Source organism: Tetrao urogallus (genome assembly GCF_951394365.1).
Source record: "Tetrao urogallus genome assembly, chromosome: Z".
Classification (NCBI taxonomy): domain Eukaryota; kingdom Metazoa; phylum Chordata; class Aves; order Galliformes; family Phasianidae; genus Tetrao; species Tetrao urogallus.
Window position 1 is genome coordinate 68,414,944 of NC_136816.1, and position 21,076 is coordinate 68,436,019.

General features: G+C 40.3%; 1 protein-coding gene across 20 annotated transcripts in view; it reads right to left on the minus strand.

The window, feature by feature from the left end:
* Nucleotides 1–415: 415 nt before the first annotated feature.
* CELF4 (CUGBP Elav-like family member 4) overlaps nucleotides 416–21,076 on the minus strand; it is a gene marked incomplete at both ends in the record, with an annotated part of 677,504 nt that continues 656,843 nt past the window's right edge. For all 20 annotated transcript variants that reach the window (XM_079548776.1, XM_079548766.1, XM_079548777.1 and 17 more), the window contains one exon: nucleotides 416–543. In XM_079548776.1, the coding sequence (XP_079404902.1) occupies nucleotides 416–543 (128 nt within the window). The remainder of the gene's footprint in view (nucleotides 544–21,076) is intronic.

A 21,076-nucleotide genomic window follows, 5' to 3' on the forward strand; every position in this document is an offset into this window, starting at 1 on the left:
TCCAGTCACCTGGGATTACACTGCAACCCAGTCCCATTGCTTAATTGCAGATTTTCTTCAGCAAGAAATGCTGTCTTTGGCTGAGCAAGAGGAATCTGGATAACTGCTGCCTCCCCTCTAGCAACCAGGAAGACTTCCTAGAGATGCAGGATGCCACTAGGGGAGCCCTTGTTTAAGCATCCTTCAACCTCTCATTCTAATGAGGCACAAACAGTTCCTCGTTTATGTGCAGGTGTGTGTCTATGTGGTGTGGCTCTAGCCAGAGGCCTGAGTGGAAAAGGCAGAAGCCAGAGAGTTGAAGAGCTGAATCTTTTTGAGGGTCTACAACACAAAGAGGCTACAACCACAGCTGACATCCCCTTCCCCATGCAGTTACCTGTGCTAGTGCTTTATATCCAGTGGTTCCCATAACTTCTCAGTAGGGACGATTAGCATCCTTTGGCCTCTTCAGCTGCACCTTCAGCCTCTTCATGCCAATCTGGAAGCCATTCATAGCTTGGATGGCAGCTTGGGCACTGGCAGGATTGTCAAAACTCACAAAACCTGTCAAAACATGAGGTAAGGCAGAAGGTTTAACATGCTGAAGGGGGCCAAGGCACGTACATGCAACGACCACTGAGAATGAACATGGGGAAGGGCTCAAGGGTGGTGGGAAGGAGGGAGTGAGCAGGTAGGAGAGTGTGTGGGTGGGCAGGAAAGTGAGGAGAGGATGGTTGCCAGTAGGGGACGGAGGTTAGGAGGGGTTGTTACAGATCAGTGCCCCAGGACTCAGTGCCTGGTCTGAGTGCTAATTCAGACATGAGGCTACGTGAAGCATGGAGGTTCAGATGCTGGTGTCACAGTATCAAGCACAGACAAGATCTGGGTTACCCTAGAGCTGGGTGTCAGCAGATGCAGTGCATGGCTCAAGGCATTTGTTCTTTTTTCTTCTGTAGTGACCAGAGTACATCACTTTCTCCATCACATACCAACATAACTTCTCCTTTGCCTTCTAATATTCAGCATGAAGCGAACCTGATGCACCTACCGCTACCTTCTTATTATGGCAATATAAGCAAAATGTGAATTTAATAAGCTCTCCATTATGGTATTCATTGGCATGAATAGTTTGATTGTTGGCCACTTAAGCAATGTGAGGAGCTTTATTAACTGGCAGTTACTGCAGACCTTTACTTTATGTTGACACTGCCACTGAGAAAGATGAACACTGGTGCTTTCCTAAGATGGTTTCTATAGGTAGTTTCACACCTTGTCAGCATATCATTCAATCAGTTGTGGAGTGCATCTAGAAATAGAAACACCCACAGTGATTGAATTTTGTACCTATAGTCCACCCAACATGCCATCCTTTGTCTCAGTGGAAGACTTGCTATCTGAAACTAAGAAGAGGCAAGACAGGTCATAATCAAACTAGGTGCAATGCACCAAACTCGTTCAGCTTTGGGGAAAGTTTTTAATGTGACTTTTCTCCTTAATTTAGCCCCAGGAGGAGACCTCATATGCCCATCCTGTACATGATTTTTGCTGAAGTGACCATGAGACTGAGATACTGATGAGGCAGGGAGCCATCACTTTGTATAAGGATTGCTTCTGCTACCTTTGCCAGAAATGTCCGTATGTGCCAGGAACATTTCTGAGCAAAAACCCTAGGTAAGTCTAGCCTGGACAAGCCTGCACTCCAGACAAAGCCATCTGTTTTCCCACCCCTGCAATGCTCTGGCAGCACAAATCAGCCCCAGGAACCCAGTGTCTCTCAGTAGACAGGCTTAAATGAAGAGACAGCTTTAGAGCCTCTCAAAAAGCTAATGCTGAGCATTTGCTGCCAGGTATACACCTGCTCCTGACAACAGCACTGGACATGGTTTACAGCCTTGGGCTGTTCTGTGTTTGCATTTAGCAACACCTCCTCTTTGGTCTAGTTCCTCCTTGAAAGCAAGCCTCACAAATGACACAGGGTGGCTCATGTTTGAAAAAAAACACGCATACACAAGAATACACACATATGCAGAAACACATCTTCTCACTCTTGCATTAAAGCTGTATTCCTGCCTTTGGATAATAATATAGCTTTATGAGAGACCATAAAACCTACAATCTCAGCTTCATAGTGAGACAACTGTATTATTAAGTGTGGCAAAAGTGGTTTTAAGAGGGAGACCAATGAAACAAATAGCCATCCCTCCCTGTCCTCCTCTCTTGAAGCAAAGCTCCAACTAATTGGTTCTCTGTGCAGTTATCCTACCAGCTACCTGGGTGACGCAGTACCAACACTGCAGCTCTGAAGATGTGAGCAGAAGTGTTGCTCAACCCTCACAGCAGTCTTCAGTCTCTAGACAGAAAACTAGAGTTATAGTGAGCAATGAGCTGTAATGTTATTAAATGGCACTGGATCTGTATTTGCAATCACATCTTAGCCAGTAAGGTGGCTGGTAATGTTCCCAGTTTGCATCTGACTAGTTGAATAATCTATCAGTCAACAATGCTCTGTGACTTGATCTCTGCAAGAAGAAAGAAAATGAGCACCTCCTATTTTCACCTGAGTGAACTAATCTTCAGATACTTCTGAAAGACCCTTGCAAATGCTTTCCTTGATCTTCAACTTGAAATGTGCTATCTGGATAACTCACATCTTTGAATATAGCTATAGAAAAAGACCGTTCTTTTTAAAATAACCTATAGACTGTTAATACTCCTGTCTGAGACTCATAAGTTATATCTCTAACAGTAAACCAAAACTGTGCCAGGGAAGTTCAGAGAAAGTGAAGCTCAATTACCTATACCACTGAATTTTTAGAAAGACTCTTGACACAGTCTTGGCTTTTGCCTAACTCCAATTTCTGGACACACTGTGAGTATTAACACAGCACAGAAACTGTTTTCAGTACTTAGCTTGGATGTTGCCACGGTATTTTGGAAAGTAACAGGATTTAATCGTTTGGGTGTCGGTCATTCTATGCCAGCTGGACCCAGTGCTAGACAAAGGAGCCAGGTACATTTACTGTTATAGACACAGCTACCAAATACGAAAGCTGAGTTGTCTGTAGCTGCATAACTGTTCATGTCATGTCTTTGGAGAGGCCTAGCTTCCATGTGAACTTTGATTTCTACTCTTGTAACTGGTCCTCTTGTAATGTACTTCTATTGGTTAAACATGTACATTCAGATTGTGTCTATACATACATCCATTTATGAGCAAGTCACCTTGGGATCTTAAAATAATCAATGAAGATTTAGCCAATATGGTCAGTGGAGCGTAGAGTGCAATTTATTTTTTTGGTGGGACACAACTAACTGTGCTATAAGTCCCAGTGGCTGTGTAGCGGGGACCAGCACCGACTGCAGTGAAGATGAATACTCAACTTAAACTGAGGTTTCACTCGGTGTTTACCTGATTCAGCAGTTGGGACTGACATCTTCAGGTAGGACTGGGTTAACTGGCTAATGCCTATATGGGTCACTCCTCAAAGTAATATTAATTATTGAATCAAAATCCTAATGCTTAAAAACCCCACCAGAAATATTGCCAAATGTGTTGGAGGTCTACCATTTGTCTACTTTTGCTAAGACAGACCTTTAATTGGGTAATAAGCCCTGGTGCTGGGATGCTGATACGTCTGCAAGAACTCTGCCTTTAGATAAGCTCACAAAGCCACTCTGGTTTTTATCATCACTTCAGTTTTAAGATGGAATTCTAAGACCATTTTCTCAGTCTGTGCAAAGCTGTAAATAATACAGCATTTTAACAAATGGGACTAATAAGAGAGATCAGAAGTGCATTTGCTCACTATATTTCATTTAGACCAGATAATGAAGCTGGGAGTTGTACTTTGACGCTGTTGGTATATCAGTTGCCTACAGATCTGGACTGGATTAGTTATTTTATTATCCTTAGTTGTCCTGATATCCACTGCTGTAATATGAAGATCTCTACTGTCTAGTTGCTGGGGATGGAGGGGCTATATTGGGTGGAAAAGGAGGGCAAATGCTTTTAACTGTGCATTTTTAATATAAGCACTTCCTAGGGACAGGGCAGTTAATACCTCTATTGTCATTTGTTTTAGTTTTCAGGGTCTGGGTATGTCCTGTTGTTGATGTTTTCAGCTCTTCCTATTTCTGTTATTTACATGCAGTGATATTCATTTTGTTGAAGACATTTGGATGGACTTCAAAACAGAGAAAAGCTATAGTTTATTCTGAGAGCTGAGATTTCACAGTGATAAAGGGGTAGGCAGATAGACAAGCCATGCTTACAATATCATATTCCTTTCTCTTTTCAGGTCAAATATCTACTGATAGATTATATGACAGTCTTCTGTTAATTGAACTGTTGACACCTTATCCAGCTTTGTTTCTCTTCTGATATGTGCTGGATTTAAACACGTAAGACTAAGAACAAAATAGATAAGGTGCTTGCTTTCTGAATTTTAGATTTAGGGTCAAAACACGATGCTGGCACTTTCTTTGCTGAAGAAGCTATCTGTGTTTTGGGCACCGCCCCTGCATTGTCATCTACACTCTTAAAGGACAAAAGAGAAAGGGAGAGGTTAAAAAACTTGAAGCTGTTTCTGTGCATTAGATAATTAATAATCAGAGAAATATATGTCCTGCTCGAAGATGGTTGGTAGGAGGACAGGATTTTGTGATAAATCTATTTTATGTTTTCCTCTCCTCTCCTCTCCTCTCCTCTCCTCTCCTCTCCTCTCCTCTCCTCTCCTCTCCTCTCCTCTCCTCTCCTCTCCTCTCCTCTCCTCTCCTCTCCTCTCCTCTCCTCTCCTCTCCTCTCCTCTCCTCTCCTCTCCTCTCCTCTCCTCTCCTCTCCTCTCCTCTCCTCTCCTCTCCTCTCCTCTCCTCTCCTCTCCTCTCCTCTCCTCTCTAGGATTATGTAAAAAGGCTGATCTAATAAATGATTTATCAAAGCAGCAAAGAATCAAGAAATGTGCTAGGATTGCAGCTTAGGGCATCTAATCTTCCTGACTGTACAGCAGCTTCCAGAAGATACTGACATTGGAGTCCATGACTTCTCCTGACCGGATCTTTTCCTGCATGACTTTTCCTACAGATGGAAATAAGGGTATGTCTTGGAGGGAGTTTTGATTTAACTCCCATATTTTCCATGGGAATCGGTGGTACTGGGGCTTTCTTTTCCTGACACCAGAACATTGTTTCTACGTAGCTGATTATCCTGTGTTTTAACCAGCTGAGATGGTAAAGGAGGGAATTCACAATCTGTCTCAGAGCACATTTGAAGACTGTTTTGTGACTGTGAACTTTTCATTCACAGTGAGTAGTGTCTCTGCATGGCCATGAATTACTTTGCGCAGTTAGTGCAATCCTGAATGAGCACATCGTTTGGTTCCCATGGATTCCTAATTGGTCTTTGTGAGTTTTCTGTTTCTCTTTGCATTCCACAAGGAGAATTAGCGGTTAATGTGCAAAACAGGATTTTGATGATCTAACAGGCTGGAAGAACATGTTGCTTCTTTTCAGTGAAAGCCTTCCTCTAGACAGAGCGCAGTACATGGAAACTACACTGAGCATCCCCAAAAATAGAAGTCAAGAAGTCATGGACAGTAGCACATCCAGATGTAAACTTTTCATCCTGTCTTTTGAACTTGGGGCAGATGTTTCTACAGCAGATCTACTCATGTAACTAAGCTGTTCTCAGGCAGTGGAAGGGAAAATAGGAACCTCAAGGAAATAAATATTTAACTTGTTTTAAAATTAAGAATTATTGGATACCTGAGCTGGATGCTCGCTGTACACAAATACAATCTCAGCAATGCACTCTGTAAGAGTTTCCCATGAAAATACAGATGGTCCTTATTACTACTTTTTGGAGGGGTGGGGCAGAGTTACAGTTTTCTGATTCTGATTGTCATCCTATTTGTGTGACTAACAAGAGAGGGATATTTCCTAGCCCTTCTTGTTGCTGCAGCTGTGAATGTCATTAGGTAAGGAGACAATTTTATTCTGCTGAACTTTTGTCCCTTCATTCAACTCACACTGGTGTCAGCAGTGGAAAATGTAAGAAAAGAGGAAGATACTATGTTCTGCAGGATCTGTGCATGTGGAGGCAAATTCCTATGCAGTGAAAGGGAAGAACCATCATGCATATGGGCTTGGTACTAGTGAAGGAGAAGTCCATGCCCCTTGCTTCCCTTGAATGTAAAGTATTGCTACCTATAGATAGGAGGGGGCTGAACCAGACTAGCAAAGTAGTGGAAGCTGCAGAAAGCACTGGCAATTACTTACACTTTCCTTCTTCCAAAAACATTTGTGTTAATAATTAGGGAATTAATTACTAATGCAATATGCCACTATTGTAACTGTTTCTTCAGAATGTGGTTTCACTGCTTTTGTTACCAACCACTGAAAGGTGACATGCAAGGAGGCATTTTCTTTTGGGAAGGTAGCTGTGATGTGCTCAAACCAAAAGAGCCTTCTCCTTTGTAGGAAGGGTTCTGTGGAGAAGCTCCCATCCTCCTCCCCCCTCCAGCAGGAGCTGACCTCCCGCCTCTCAGCTTTTCCTTGCTACTTCAATGTGTTTCATTTATAAGACTGCTCAATTTCTCTTTTCCCATGTTTATTAGTCTTATCAGAGAATGGAGGCTTTCTTTTAATTGCCTTGCAAGGTCTTTACCTTGCTATGTTCTTTACACAGTGTAGTAGCTGCTTGCAATTTTTTAGTGCTGTAAAGAATTTCAGGATACAATCTGTATGTAAGTAGCTCTATAATGTATGTGTGCATTGGAAGAAATTGTATTGTAAGGTGATTTATGGGTACTGGAATACTCAATAAAGGAGTATGTCTGCAGATCAAGGGCACAGCACTTCAGTTGTTTTCCAGTGTCTAATAGAGTTGGATGACTTTTTGGAATATTTAACCTTCTGATGTTTAATCATGTCCAAGTGAGATCTGTCTATCCAGTTAAACACTCCATGCCTTCATCCATCCATCCATCCACCCATCCATCCATTTTATAATGTATGAACAGTCAGTAACTGATGACTATGCTAAACAACTACTATTAAATATTTCACATCTGTGGGATGAGATAACTGGAACCTCAGAATATTCAAAGAATTGGCTCAGAAATTTGCTGAACCATTAATGTTCATTTTAGATATTTATGGAATATTAGAAAAGCTTCAAAGTGTTCCAGAAAAAAAAACAACATCTTTTCTTAATTTTTAAGGATGTAAACAAAATGACCTAGTAAACTTAGTTAATCTTTCATAAGCCTAGGTAAATTTATGAAAGTGTTGACATGAGATGATATGACAAAGAATTAAAAGGTGTACAATCAGTGCTAATTGGTGTGGTTTCATGTAAAATAGAATCTATCAAATGAACTTGATCTCATGAAATTGCAAATTGGGTTAATACAGTAAGCTTTCATAGAGTACAGTTAAACTCTTCTGGAGTACTTGAGAGAGATTTCCTTTATAAAAATAAAAGCAGCTCAAATGAATCTTCTAAAAAATTGGATAACTGATATACCAGCAAAAAAAAAAAAAAGTAAATTATGAGTTATAATATCTAAGTGTTTCTTGTAGGCTCCTCCAGGAGTGCATAAAATCTCTGTGCTTTTTAGTTTCTCTACCTGGAAGATATCTAAAGTAACTGGTGGTAAAATTTTCCAGTCATACTGAAAGTGGTAAAAAATGACAGAGTAAGTCAGGCTGACTGGGGTCACTATGTAGTCTGGATTCGGTTAAATAGTGCTCATTTTAACCCAACCAAATGCAGAATTAAGTATCCACAGGAAAAAAAAAATATGGGCAGCTCATAAAAAGGAGAATTATTCCCTAGAAAATAGCGCTTATAAGAAGAATGTAAGTTTCTTGATAATAGCCAAATACATGAGTTCTCAGGATTAAGCTGAAATACTTAAAGGGCTCAGTACAGTCTCTGGACAAAGCCAATCTCTGGGGAATATCCTTTAGAGAAAGTGAAGTGATGTTGCCTGTGAATAAGACTCTGAAAAATCCTTACTGGAATTTTGCATTTAGTTCAGGTGATTTCTTTTAAAATATACATATTTTAAAAATTATTCAGAGCTACAAGAGTAATTCTAGATCTGAAAAAGTAATAATAGGTGCCATAGTTTATTGAGGAGAATATTAAATAACTTTCCAATCATAATTTATAAATAATCTCTAATAGAATGTGGGGTTTTGTAATACGGAAAAAAAGAACTTCCACTGGATGGAAGCAGACGTTTGACAAATTTAAAACAGAAATAAGACACTGAGTCTGCGTTTTTTAAATAGTGAAGGTAATTAACTATTTTGGAACATCTTGTTTAGCAATGGGAGTGGAGCACCTATCACATGAAATCTTGATTAAGAGATTTTCTAAAAGGGATGCTATGACTCAAGCAGAAGGTTTGAACATGTCACATGAGCTGTGTGGTATCTGGCATATGTTACTTTGGAACTCAGTCCAAAGAATCAGAACAGTCCCTTCTGATATTGTATATCTGTCTGTCTGTCTGTCTATTGTTCATTTCACTTTTGAGATACTGGAAAATCATTTCTTGCCTACTTATTTGGCATGGACTGTGGTAACTGTCATGACAAAGGTGACAATTGATGCTAATGCCTTATAATAAATGGCCCCAAAGTGTGAGCTGTGGACCACTGAGACAGCTGACTGGTACTCGTTCTTCATCTTGCTTCCAGCTGAGAGAAACTGAACAGATGGGAAGGGGAGATTAAATGAAGAGTGAAAGTAGATGGCATGATTAACTTTCTCTAAAGGTCAGAACACCCAGTGCAGAAGGTAGCTAGAAATACATGAGCTTCTTCCCTGTGTCACCTTCCCTTCATCCCAAGCAGCTACTTCCATACAATGGAGGCAGTGTGATCTTGAATGTGCAGAGAAGTGGTCCCTGCTTTTGTGCATTGTCAGTTGGATGCTCTCCAGATGCTGCTTTAAAGGAGCAGTTGCTGAAAAATTTTGAGGGCTGTAGATGCTGACCCTCAATATTCTAGTTCTAACCAAGAAGACTTTCATTTCTGTTATCCTCCTCTTTCACAATCTTTTTTTTCATATAGATATTATTGCCATGATTACACTGAAAGCACGTGATTAAAATTCAAGATTTGACTAAAATTCAGACAGTTTAAATTACTGCATGGTCTGATCTGGAGTTTTGACTCACACACATCTGTAAACAGGGCACATGATCAGGACTGACTTCTTTTAAATACAGAAAAAGAAGAAAAAGCTATTAAAGAAAACCACAACAGATTTCTCATCCTAAGAACAAAGGCAACATTAAAAGCTCTTTCTCCATCTAAAGGATGTGTATCTGTATGTCTAATGCTGTGGACTGTGGGGTTACCCATTCTACTAAGGAGTTGAAGTCATCAAATGGGAAGGATTTGGGCTTCAGGTAGTCTTTGGAGACCACACGAAGACTTCATGGATCAACTTGGATATGTTGGATACATACATGTGCGCTGTGAAAAAGAAGCACTATATTTCATCTAAAAGAGAGGTAATGTTCCTACTCAATATCTTCCTCATAAGGAGCAATCTAACCATCAAGGAATCACATACAGATAAGTGAATGATACTTGGTTCTGTATGGGTGATAAACGGAACTGAAGAAATTTCCTAACTGCCTTCACAAACAGAAATAACTCTTCTAGACTTAGTTTTTGAGATTTCCTTGTGAATGTTGAGTTCATGATATGTCAGTATAAGACTTTTGGGGAAAGTACATAATTAGAAAAGTGAAGGAACTTTTAAGAAGACAAGTTCTACTTCTGGTGTAAAACCAGAAGCAAAGAATTAGCTCTGAGTGAGATCTAAGTAGGTGCTGAGTTAAAGATGCATTGAATGTTGCTGAATCAAATGAAGGTTATTTTTACATTGGTTTTGTTGGAGATGTACACTATAAACAAGAAGAGACTGGCTACTGAAGCTACCAACAAATGTGTCCCAGTCCATTTATTATCTTAATCTCCACTTCTTTTCCATAGAATTCTTTCTTAGATCCCACTGAACTTCTAGATTCCTGATAAATAAGCTATGCATGAACACTGCAGAAAACAGCAGTCATCCTTCCTGGACCAGCAGGATGATGCATTGAATTTCACTACTGACCACAGACAGTTCTTCATGTTCAGAATGAATCAGCAATGTTCAGAATCCTCATCTTACTCCTCACTGATCATTACTTAGATGGAAAACTAACGATCTCTCCCCTTTATGTTATTGTACCCCATTATCGGTAGGTTGGGGCAACCTAATAAATATAGCAAGCTTCTCTTGTTGCAAAGTTCAGAAGTTTCTATTCAGAAGGCAGAAATAATGATGAGCAGCTTTTGGCAATACTTTTTACAAAATGCATTACTTTCTATGGAGGTTATTAAGTGAAAAACAGTGAACAAAACTAGAAGTGAAATCAACAGCAAAAAACTTCATATGCGATGAGTCATCTGGGAAGCAAAATAAAAGAGAAAGGTTCTCAATATATTAATAAGTACTTTTTGATCTGGCACTGGGCTATGCTAGGTACCAAGAGGAGAAATGAAAGTCTTACACATTTTAAACCGGGAGATAAGGTACCGGACCAGATCCACCATTACATCTGTGGTCTTTTCAGTGTCAGTGTAAGACCTCTGCATATTTGGTAACCCATGATGGAACAGATATGATCATTTGGCTTCTTTTGTCATTACCATCAACAGGAAATAAATGACTTCATTTTGTACTGTAGCTGCTGGTAGATTCCTCTGGGTCTGCCAACAGAGAATCCACCACTAATGGCCTTTGAAAAAGTATCCTGAATTCTACAGATCTCTGTGAAACCTAGTGAAAGTCCCTCTACAGTTCCTCAGAAGGGTAATGTTCATTCTGCAGGAGTTGAGTTATATTATTCATTGCCAACCACCTGATCTAAATCTGGCTTTGGAGCACCTGCACAGTGATCCCTCCAAACTCTTGGTCTAGCCTCGAGCAGGAGACAGAAAAATCCATTGCACTTATATTTTCATTATTGAAATAAGAGGAGTAGAATTATCACCGGGAAACCGATTTATGAAAACACCTTTGGTTCGAAAAAGTTAAGATCTAAGAAATGCAGAATGGTGATGGATAATTTGGACAGGAATCTTGATTTGAAGAGATGGAATAATAATGCACCTCCTAAAATGTAGATCCTGAATTGACTCCTGGAGTATAGAAACAGGTATTTTTCTTTCATAAGCATTTTTAAAAGCTCTGTAACACAATAATTCTGGAGCCTGTTCAGCTGAGGAGATACAAAATGACCAAGGAAAATACCTTACAAACTCTGGAAGCCTTACTGGGGAAGGATTTTAAAGGGTGATTAGAAATTTATCTTGACAACAATCAGACAAATTCTTCTGTAAGTGGTATGAATAATCTAATTCTTAAGGTGTATATGCCAAAAATGGAGGAAGCCTCTTGCCTGTGAAGTAGCCAAAGACAGTATTATCTGCACTTAGATGTTACAAGGACCTCCTCTGTTTTATAACAGTAAATATACCTGTTAGTATATCAAGGGGATGCCAGGATGGTGGAAAAGGGCTCAGGCCCAGTGTCTCTAGGTTTTAAATGGGTTACATCTCTAGAGGATCTTGTCAGTGGTGTGCAAAGAACAGCAGCATTTTGAGCTCTGTTAACAAGGAGCACAGCCAATCAGTGAGGGCAGTGATTATTCTTCTCTGCTCAGCACTCGACTACATCTGGATACTACGGCTATTTTGGGCACCCAATCTCAATGTAGGCAAGACAGTAACAAAGTGGAGTGAGTTCAGCATAGATCCATAAGGATGACCACAGTCTGAACACTTGCCCTCTGAGGAAAACAAAACATGGTGGTACATGGTGGGGAATGAGAGACAAGGGGAAGAAACTGAAACAAGAGAAATCTGGGCTGGACATAAAGAATAGCTTTTTCACCATGAAGGTTAGCAGATGTTAGAGCAGATTGACAAAATGCATCTCCATCCTTGGTGGTTTTCAGGACCTAAGTGGATAAATCCCTGAGCAACCCTGAGGTCCAATTCCATAGCTGACCTTGCTTTGGGCAGAAGGTTGGACTCCTGAGGTCTGTGAAAGGCTCTGTGAGTCTATAAATAGGGAGAAACAGCAATTTCCACAATTTATGATTAATAATCCCAGTGACCTTCACAAGGTACGATGGATATACCCTAAAGGCTTATGAAGTCTTATTCTCAACTATACACTCGTATTTCCAATACTTATACACCCATCCTTTAGATAATGGAAGCAGAAAGGATTTAATAGGAACACCTCTTGATGGGGTTTAACACAAGAGTATTTTGACTATAGACGTTATCTGATTCTAATCAGAATATCTAGTTCCATCTGGATTTTACTAACTCCTTTACAAAAATCAGCTGCAAGCTAACAACAGGTGTTTCATCATTTCCTCAGATTTGCTTAGGCAAATTTTATACAGTTATTTTTAAGCTGCTCTTAAGCAACTCTAGTTCAGTTGCGTTCATTGTTTTTGATAATCTGTTGATATTCAGTATTAGAGAAATATTTTTATATAAATATATATAAAACATACATATTTACATCCTTATACATCTGTAATCTAGTACAGATTGAGAGCGGGGTTGAAGTTGAATTTGTTTGGGGATTTGAAATTGAGAACTGAAACTGGTATGTTGAAGAAGGGTACCTATTTCATGGGGATCTGCAACTTGTTTTCCTGAAGACAACCTTTTAAGACGTCATTACATTTTATCTGAAGACCTTCATCTCATCTCATGAATTGGTTTTGGTTCACTTGCTTGAAAAGGGAAGATACTGCATGCACCAATACATTAAAACAATGACAAGATTGCAAAATGAATCACTCATGAGTTAAAAATGCAAGAATTGATATTATCTATAAAACTTTAATTTTGTATTGCTTTGTATATGCATTAAGGCTTTGCTTCCAGCCACACGTTTTTGTAATTTTCATTGCATGCTTGTTTTAATTACTGTGGAGAATGAATAACAGGGTGAAGAAGATGGCAATGGATCAAACTTAATATTGCTGGTGTTGGAATATACAGTAAATAAGGCATGGAAAGGATGGTTTCTTGATGTGGTTATACAACCAAATGTTGCCTTGGAGAAACAGACTTGATACCTACATTTTCCATAATGTCCCATTTACACTGGGCAAGTAACATCACAAAATTCCTTAATAAGATCTCCAAGTCTACATTTTGTTACTAGTAAACAAAATACACAGGATCTGAGTGCAAATGGCACATCCTGGCTTGTATCTTTATGTCTGCACTCTCTTGCTCCAAAAAGAGGGGTGGTCTTCTCTGTACTGCTGTTTAAGGGCAGTCCCTGTACCTTGCCAACTCTAAGCCACATCCAACATGTCCTGGCCAAACTAGAGCTAAAGGCATTCAAACATTAAAAAGATACAGGCAGTCATGGCACAGTACATGCACTGATTTGTAGGGTCTCTTTAGTTTAGTGGTGCAGTTGAAGCTTTACTGTGTGTTGCTTTCTGCTTAATGCTCTGTTGATTTGTGACTTGAGATTTTGCTGGTATAAAGACTGCGTGTCTGTACCTGCATAAACATAGCATACCCTGCATTGTGTTAAGTATTTTGAGACAACAGACAGACAGACCTATCATGCTCTTGGAATCTCAGCTGAGGCATCCAAGATTAATAAATAGTTTTGAATATCTCTATGTCTCACCACCCCCTTGGTGAAATGAGGATGACATGATCACTGTGAAAATGCTGTTACTCAGCCCCATAAACCTCACAAATGCTCTATTGGGAAGGGCCTTAGGAAAACAGATGAGGAAATAATAATAAATTCATATTCATAGCAGGGTTTGAGTATTGTGCAGGAAGGAAGGCCTGGGGCCAAGCACAGAACTGTGAAGATCTATTGAACAGCTGCTCAGTAATGAGCTAGCTGACAGACTTCAGAAAGCTGAAAAGCAGTCCTGTGCGGTGAATGAGAAAGGACAGACAGATATAAAGAAGTTGAAGACATTTATGTGGGAATGCTTGGGTGGTTGGATGGATTGATGCAGAAGCTTCCATTCCACAGACTGAGTTTGCCTTGAATGAGATAGATCTTGGTAAAACAGAAATGAAAAGAGATGTAATGGATAGCCTAGATCTCTTGTAGTTTTGCAGTCTCACAGGAGTAGGCTATGGAAAACTCATGTTTAGCAGATCAATCCCTTTGAATTCAGAAATGGGGCTGCCTGATTTGCTATTTCTTACTTCTGAACAGAAACTTCTGGACCAAATGAAAGTAGCACTACAGAAACTCCCTGGCATTTCTACACATGAGGGTGTTTGGGTTTGAAACTACTATATGTCCTTGGAGCACTGGTAGGATCACTGCATATAACTAGGGTTCATCTATATAAAATCTAGTGTGTATGCTGTGCAGACACAAGTGACAACTCCATCAAGTTCTCTTCCTGTTCCAAAAGCTGAAGGATTGCGTTGAAGCCCAGACCATTAAGTCTTTAATCCCTTTCTAAACTCTTTTTTTCTTTTTCTTTTTCTTTTTCTTTTTCTTTTTCTTTTTCTTTTTCTTTTTCTTTTTCTTTTTCTTTTTCTTTTTCTTTTTCTTTTTCTTTTTCTTTTTCTTTTTCTTTTTCTTTTTCTTTTTCTTTTTCTTTTTCTTTTTTTCTTTTTTCTCCTCTCCTCTCCTCTCCTCTCCTCTCCTCTCCTCTCCTCTCCTCTCCTCTCCTCTCCTCTCCTCTCCTCTCCTCTCCTCTCCTCTCCTCTCCTCTCCTCTCCTCTCCTCTCCTCTCCTCTCCTCTCCTCTCCTCTCCTCTCCTCTCCTCTCCTCTCCTCTCCTCTCCTCTCCTCTCCTCTCCTCTCCTCTCCTCTCCTCTCCTCTCCTCTCCTCTCCTCTCCTCTCCTCTCCTCTCCTCTCCTCTCCTCTTCCCCCTTCCCTTCCCTTCCCTTCCCTTCCCTTCCCTTCCCTTCCCTTCCCTTCCCTTCCCTTCCCTTCCCTTCCCTTCCCTTCCCTTCCCTTCCCTTCCCTTCCCTTCCCTTCCCTTCCCTTCCCTTCCCTTCCCTTCCCTTCCCTTCCCTTCCCTTCCCTTCCCTTCCCTTCCCTTCCCTTCCCTTCCCTTCCCTTCCCTTCCCTTCCCTTCCCTTCCCTTCCCTTCCCTTCCCTTCCCTTCCCTTCCCTTCCCTTCTCTTTCTTCTTTTTCCTCTTTTCTTTCTTGTGGTGTTAGCTCTTACCATCAGTCATTTCCATTAGTCACATAAATGGCCATTCCTCCTCTGAAGTTCATTAAATGAGTAGCCACAAAGACCCTGCAGTAATTAGTTTCTCCATTTAATTACACCACTAGTGAAAATGTTTTAAATGATTGTGAGTATTCGTGCATAGGTATGTACAAACATGTACATAACTTCTGGAAATATTCTGGATGGACAGTATCTATCATCTGGGAGGAGATATGGTTAGAATAAAGGTAGACACACAGACAGACAGATAAATAGAAGATAAATTCTGCTAACATATTCTTGTCTAATAAATTGTTAAGCAACAAAAGAAAGCAGAAATCCCTGTGTACAATGTATAGATTTTCTTTAATGTGAGTTCTGGGAAAAGACAGAGTTGTCCCTTTAACTGGAGAGCAGCAAACAGCTGTTCCTTATGCATACATGCTTGCTTGGTCTGAAAGTTTTGGTAAGTCAGTGCATAACTGACAGTTAGATTTATCTCCCCAATAAGCAATCAACATTATAATAAGGGAAAAATGCTTTCAGTGCACCTTTGAGAGTGCATCAGAAATTAATCTAAACATCAAATTAATTATAGTTTGTAAATGAATAGTGGCTCACAGCCCTAATACTTCTCCCGCTCCTCCTCCTCCCCCTAAAACCTCCCCCAACCAACTGCAGTGGCTGGAAGTGCTAAACAGTGAGTTTGATGAACATATCATTCTCTTTCTTATTCACACAGCTCTTTTCTTATCAGCTGGAGAAATGTCCCTTCTTTACTCCTTGGAACTGAAGTTCCTGATCCTAGATGCTTTGGATTGTAATAGAGAGCAGCTAGCAAATACGAACAACTGTATTTTCTTCCACCCTTCCTCTGGAAGCCCTAAACACCCCTTTGGTATTGTCCTGCTCCTGCTGATGTGTGTCTTCTCTGCTTGTCTGTGCCATGTTCTTCAAAGTGGAGAAGACTGAACAAACTACTGCTGACTTGAACCAACACATCCCAGGGGTCAGGCATGCTTACTATATGTCGTAAATCATCTCCGAAGTGCCTCAACTTAGGTACTTAAGTTAGTGATTTCTTTCATGACACACTGAGCTTTGGTCTAAAGCTTTGGACAACATTCATTGCTAGTGCTCATGCAAAGACTAAGGGCTTCTGGCAGAAAATGGAGTGTAGAGACTTTTCTTAGGAAGTCTGAAATCAGGTTAAAGGGAAAAAATAACATTTAATGATAGTACTGGTAACAGAGGCAAGCAGAACTCCACCTTTGTCCCAAAGTCCATCTAATAATTCCTGTATCTGTTGAGAAAGCTCATTTACCAAAGGAAGAATCAGAGGAAAAAAACCCACGAAAAAAATGCCACAACAAAAAACCTTACAGCTGATAAATAGGTCTACTCATCCACGTAACTCAAACCTCTCTGCAGAAGAATCAGTGTCCTGATACATGATGTTAAAACCAAGGCACACACATTAGTTAACCTATGATTGCCCAGATGGGACAGGAACGCAGGACTGGAATTTACCATTACATCACCTTACCCCTGGACATGCTCATTTCCCCGGATGAATTTAAGGACAACAATTTGCATATTTATTTATTTAAGTGCAAAACCACCAGCAGGGTATGTTGGAGGCACACTGTGAGCAGGTGCTTAGCAATACTTTACCGATGTACCTCAGGGTCTGCTGGTACAATTCTGCGTCTTATGGAGTGCTGCCAATTTGCTTTAGACCTGCTCTGCAATGCCCCTAAATCCCAGAGCCTTGCATAGCTTTCCCAATGCCCCAGTCTCTTGATGTTTCTGCTACTTCTGTTTCAGATTCCAGTGTCTGTAGACTGTCATGACCTGCTTGCTGCCTTGCTTCTCCCACTCTGCCTTCTGCCACCACACTGAAGTCTTGAACTGCCACAACATAACACAACAAAAACTCTATCTCTCAGTCCTTCTTCTGAGCTTGCTCCCTCCCTCACTGCTTTTCTCACGGTGAGTGTTATTAGCTAGAAAAGACTGAGTAGGGAATAGAAATATTTAACGGTGTTATTAGCTACTATGACCCTTGTCAAGTAGCATTTTCTTATCCTTTGGTATCTTCAAGTAAGACTGGATGTTTTTTTCCAAATTGGGTGGCCCATTAGAAACATTTTGGTGGACTCTTGGTAGGAATCTGGAAAGAAACTTGACGTCCATATTATACTAAGAATCAAATGATGTTTTCTTTAGGCCAAATAAACCTATGGTTTTATGCAGCCATCAGAGTTTGCAGACAAAGCTAGAATGCCCCTTCTTACATTTAACTGGGGACTTTCAAAAAGAGATGGGGCATCCCAACATCGTGTGAATATCCATGAGTAGAAAAAGTGAAAAACATCCAATGAATGTGATTGTTCACACCTGAGATGTCAGACTGCACTGAACTGAAGGAGGGAAACCACAGTGTCCTTGTGGACATGAAGGAGATTATTCTCATCGTTCTGGAGTCATTGGCTTCTTAAGAGAAATTGAAGCTGCCACACCAGAGGGTATGTGGCACAGGCACAGAGTGAGAGGCTGCACGTTATGGGTATTATGGGGTATGTGGAACAGAGTTACTTTGACAGTGTCTGATGCTTGATGAAATGCAAAGAGACAGAGCATCAGGTGCTCACTGCTCTCAAGAAGAGGTGACCAGAGGAATGAATTTCAAGTGCATCAGTATAACAATTTTAGCTTTAATTTATCCACATCTTCTGTGACACCTCGGGGTAATCATTTGGCCTCTGCTGCTCCATCCACTTCCTCGTTTTTCTCATTTTTGTCATGTCTTTTTAATTAATATTGCCCAAACCTATCCTTTGCCTTCTCTTCTCTGTTAAAACATTTTCCTAGAACAGGGTTATCTTTGCCATTCACTAGTTCTTCAAATGTCTTCTTGAAGAATATTCTGTATAGCAACACTGCTCCTGAAATTCTGAATATTTACCACAGAGGGACAGTTAACTTTGGATGGGCAGCATGAAGAGTGACTCTTCTCACACTGACTTTAATAGCTTTAATTGCATCATATTACCTGATTTTTCTTTTTTTCCTTATGCACGAATCACTCACAATTAAATCATCTACATATCTCAGAGGAAAGCTTTCCATAGAACCATCATGACCAGCACATCTATATACTGATATTTATATATTTACATACAGAAGAACTTACACACATGCAGTGGGAAGTCTCTGCCTTATACAGACACAAAATAGTGCCCCAGGTCCTGTAGAAGTTGATGATCAGGCATATTATGTCCCTGTGCAAGACAACCCAGATCAGTCTATTGTGAGACTGGGAACTGCTGTCCAGAAAACAAGGTAAATTAAGTGTAATTTTTTCTTAAGTTAGACAGCAAATCCTATGGTGGCCCTGCCAATTTACTGGGAAAGGATAGCATGGCCTAGTGATGGTAAAAGAAGTGTGTGTGGTTAAAGTGGCTAAAAATATCAGCTGGGCATTGAGTGAAGAGCTAGCAGGAGAGGAGAGAGAAGGACAGAACGGTGAAGGGCTGTGAAAGTGAAATCAATAATTTTGAATACAAGAGGGTGGATGAGGCAGTGCCTGAGGGGAATCCCAAGGAGATGCTAATATGGTCAGTGTGATGAGGGCTCAGGCCATGGGGATAGAGAGGGTGGTGATGAGTGCAAGGGAGGAGCATGGTGTGTATTTGGACACATTTCAGCTGCATCAGGATAGAGGGGAAAATAAGAGCCAGAGATCTGAAAAACAGTAGGAGAAAAGGGAGGATCTGGGTCCAGACTGGATGCATGCAGCAAGAGGAAAATCTTAGGCAAAAAAGCCTCCCTTTTTAAATGACTGTTTTTCAGTGAGAAGTCAGGTTTGTTTCTCAGGCAATCTCATATACTGCAGCAAGCAGACCTGCTATGGTAAACAACAGATATATTTTGATCACTTTCACATTTTTTTGCATGAAATCAGTTCTTGCCATAGTCTGAATTTCACAGTGTTTGCCACTGAGCTCAGAAAGTCAAAGGCTCTATGAGCAGGGCGTGTTTTTTTTTAGTGCACACAGGTATTAATGAGTTTCTGCAGGACGTTGGACTCTGGGAAAATGGGAGAAAGGTTTGTAACTGGTCTCATTTTCTTCCATGTCTTCCCCAACCCTGCCCTTCCAGCAGTGGCTAAAGGAGATAATTCTTCCGTCTTTGTGCTGAAAGTGCAGGGGAAGTGCAGGTTCAGAGACAAACAGGAAGGAATAAAAGTCTCTTTTTGAGATGGTGCTCTCCTGACTCACTTGCTTTGGGTTGGCTACTTAATAGTAGTTCAACAGTGACAGAAGAACAGAAAATGAAGAATTTTCTCTTTCCATGGGGGAAAAAAAAAAAAAGTGAGATTTTTCTCCATGGAATTTTTTAAGTTTGTCAAAAGCAGGACTTCTTGACAATTGCTCTACAACCTGGGGCTAGACTCTGTTAGAGCAATTTACTTGGGATCTGCATAGCAGATACATTTTAAAAGGTCATATAATGGTGGAATATCTTTCTGGGGCCAGACAGTATTGTCCCCCCAGGCTACCAGTTGGAGAGCTCTGGCTTGTTAAAAAAAGTAAAACAGAATGCAAATGCTATGTTTTTACATGTTGAGTTTTGGGAAATGTTTAAGCAGAAAAAGGAAAGAGTTTTCTTACAATCAAAGTTGACAAAAATCCTTTTGGAAAAAATAATTTCTCCTTTTTTAAAAAGGTAGGATTTCAGAACAATAAAACCAGCATCAACTGCAATGGACTTAGCAAGAGAAATTATCTCTAATACCCTCCACAGTTTTATGTTGCTCTAAACTTGAAGGTTAGCAGGGTTGGAGGTTTTGAAGAGCAGAGTGACATACTTGTGATAATTAGCTACCTGCACTTCTGCCATTTCTGTCCTTCTGGAAGTGCTGTACATGGCTGTTAGTATCTTTATCAAAAAAAAAAAAAGCAAGCAAAAGTCAGAGAAAATTGGGTCTTGACACCTGGGACACCTGGGAAACTGACTGAACCTGAATGTTTGTGCCTCAGAAGTTAATATAAGATGACTAAAATCAACTAGCAATCTCTATTTCCTCTTTTTGCTTGGTCTTGAGTCTGTACATCCACAGTGCACCTTCCTGCTTTCAAGCTTGAACAATCTAACATCAGCATCGAATGTTACTGAGTTAAACAAGTTGTGGTTTAGGTTCTTCCAGTAAGACTCATGCTTAAGAAAAAACTGTGCTAAAATGCCCCGATCACTGCTCAGCCACAACCTCAAAGTACCTTGAAAGTGGCAATAAAGCCAGCCCCACAACTGCTCCACAAGCTAGGTATGTGTTATTATCCTCATGAAGCCTTGCAGCCATAGTTTTGAGATAAGAGAAGATGTAGTGAATCTGTTTCTCACCTCACATCTCCATTTAGGTTTGTCTTTCTCCTTGCCAGTTATGAGAGGAGCTAAGCACAGTATTCTCCTAAATATTATTTATGATAGGAATAGCAATTTCATTCCCAAAGGTCTGTTTCTAACCTGTTGATATCCTTGGAGCCCTAGTTTTCAATGTCACCTAGAGCTGTGCTGGTCTGCTCATTTTGTTATGAGCTTTTATATGATTAAAACTCCACAAAGAAGGTGGGCTCTGGAGTGAGTACAGATAATTCGTAATTTCTCATCTAAACTTTCCAACTGCTTCTTCTAACCAGTATCTTTTTTTTCTTCCAGTGTTTGGGAGTACAGGAATCCCATGACTATGTTGAAGGGAATTACTGTGTCTTCTCACACCAGGGAAAAACACTTCTAGAATCAAAGAGCAACCTTGTCTGACCCTCTGTAGAGGGCAAAG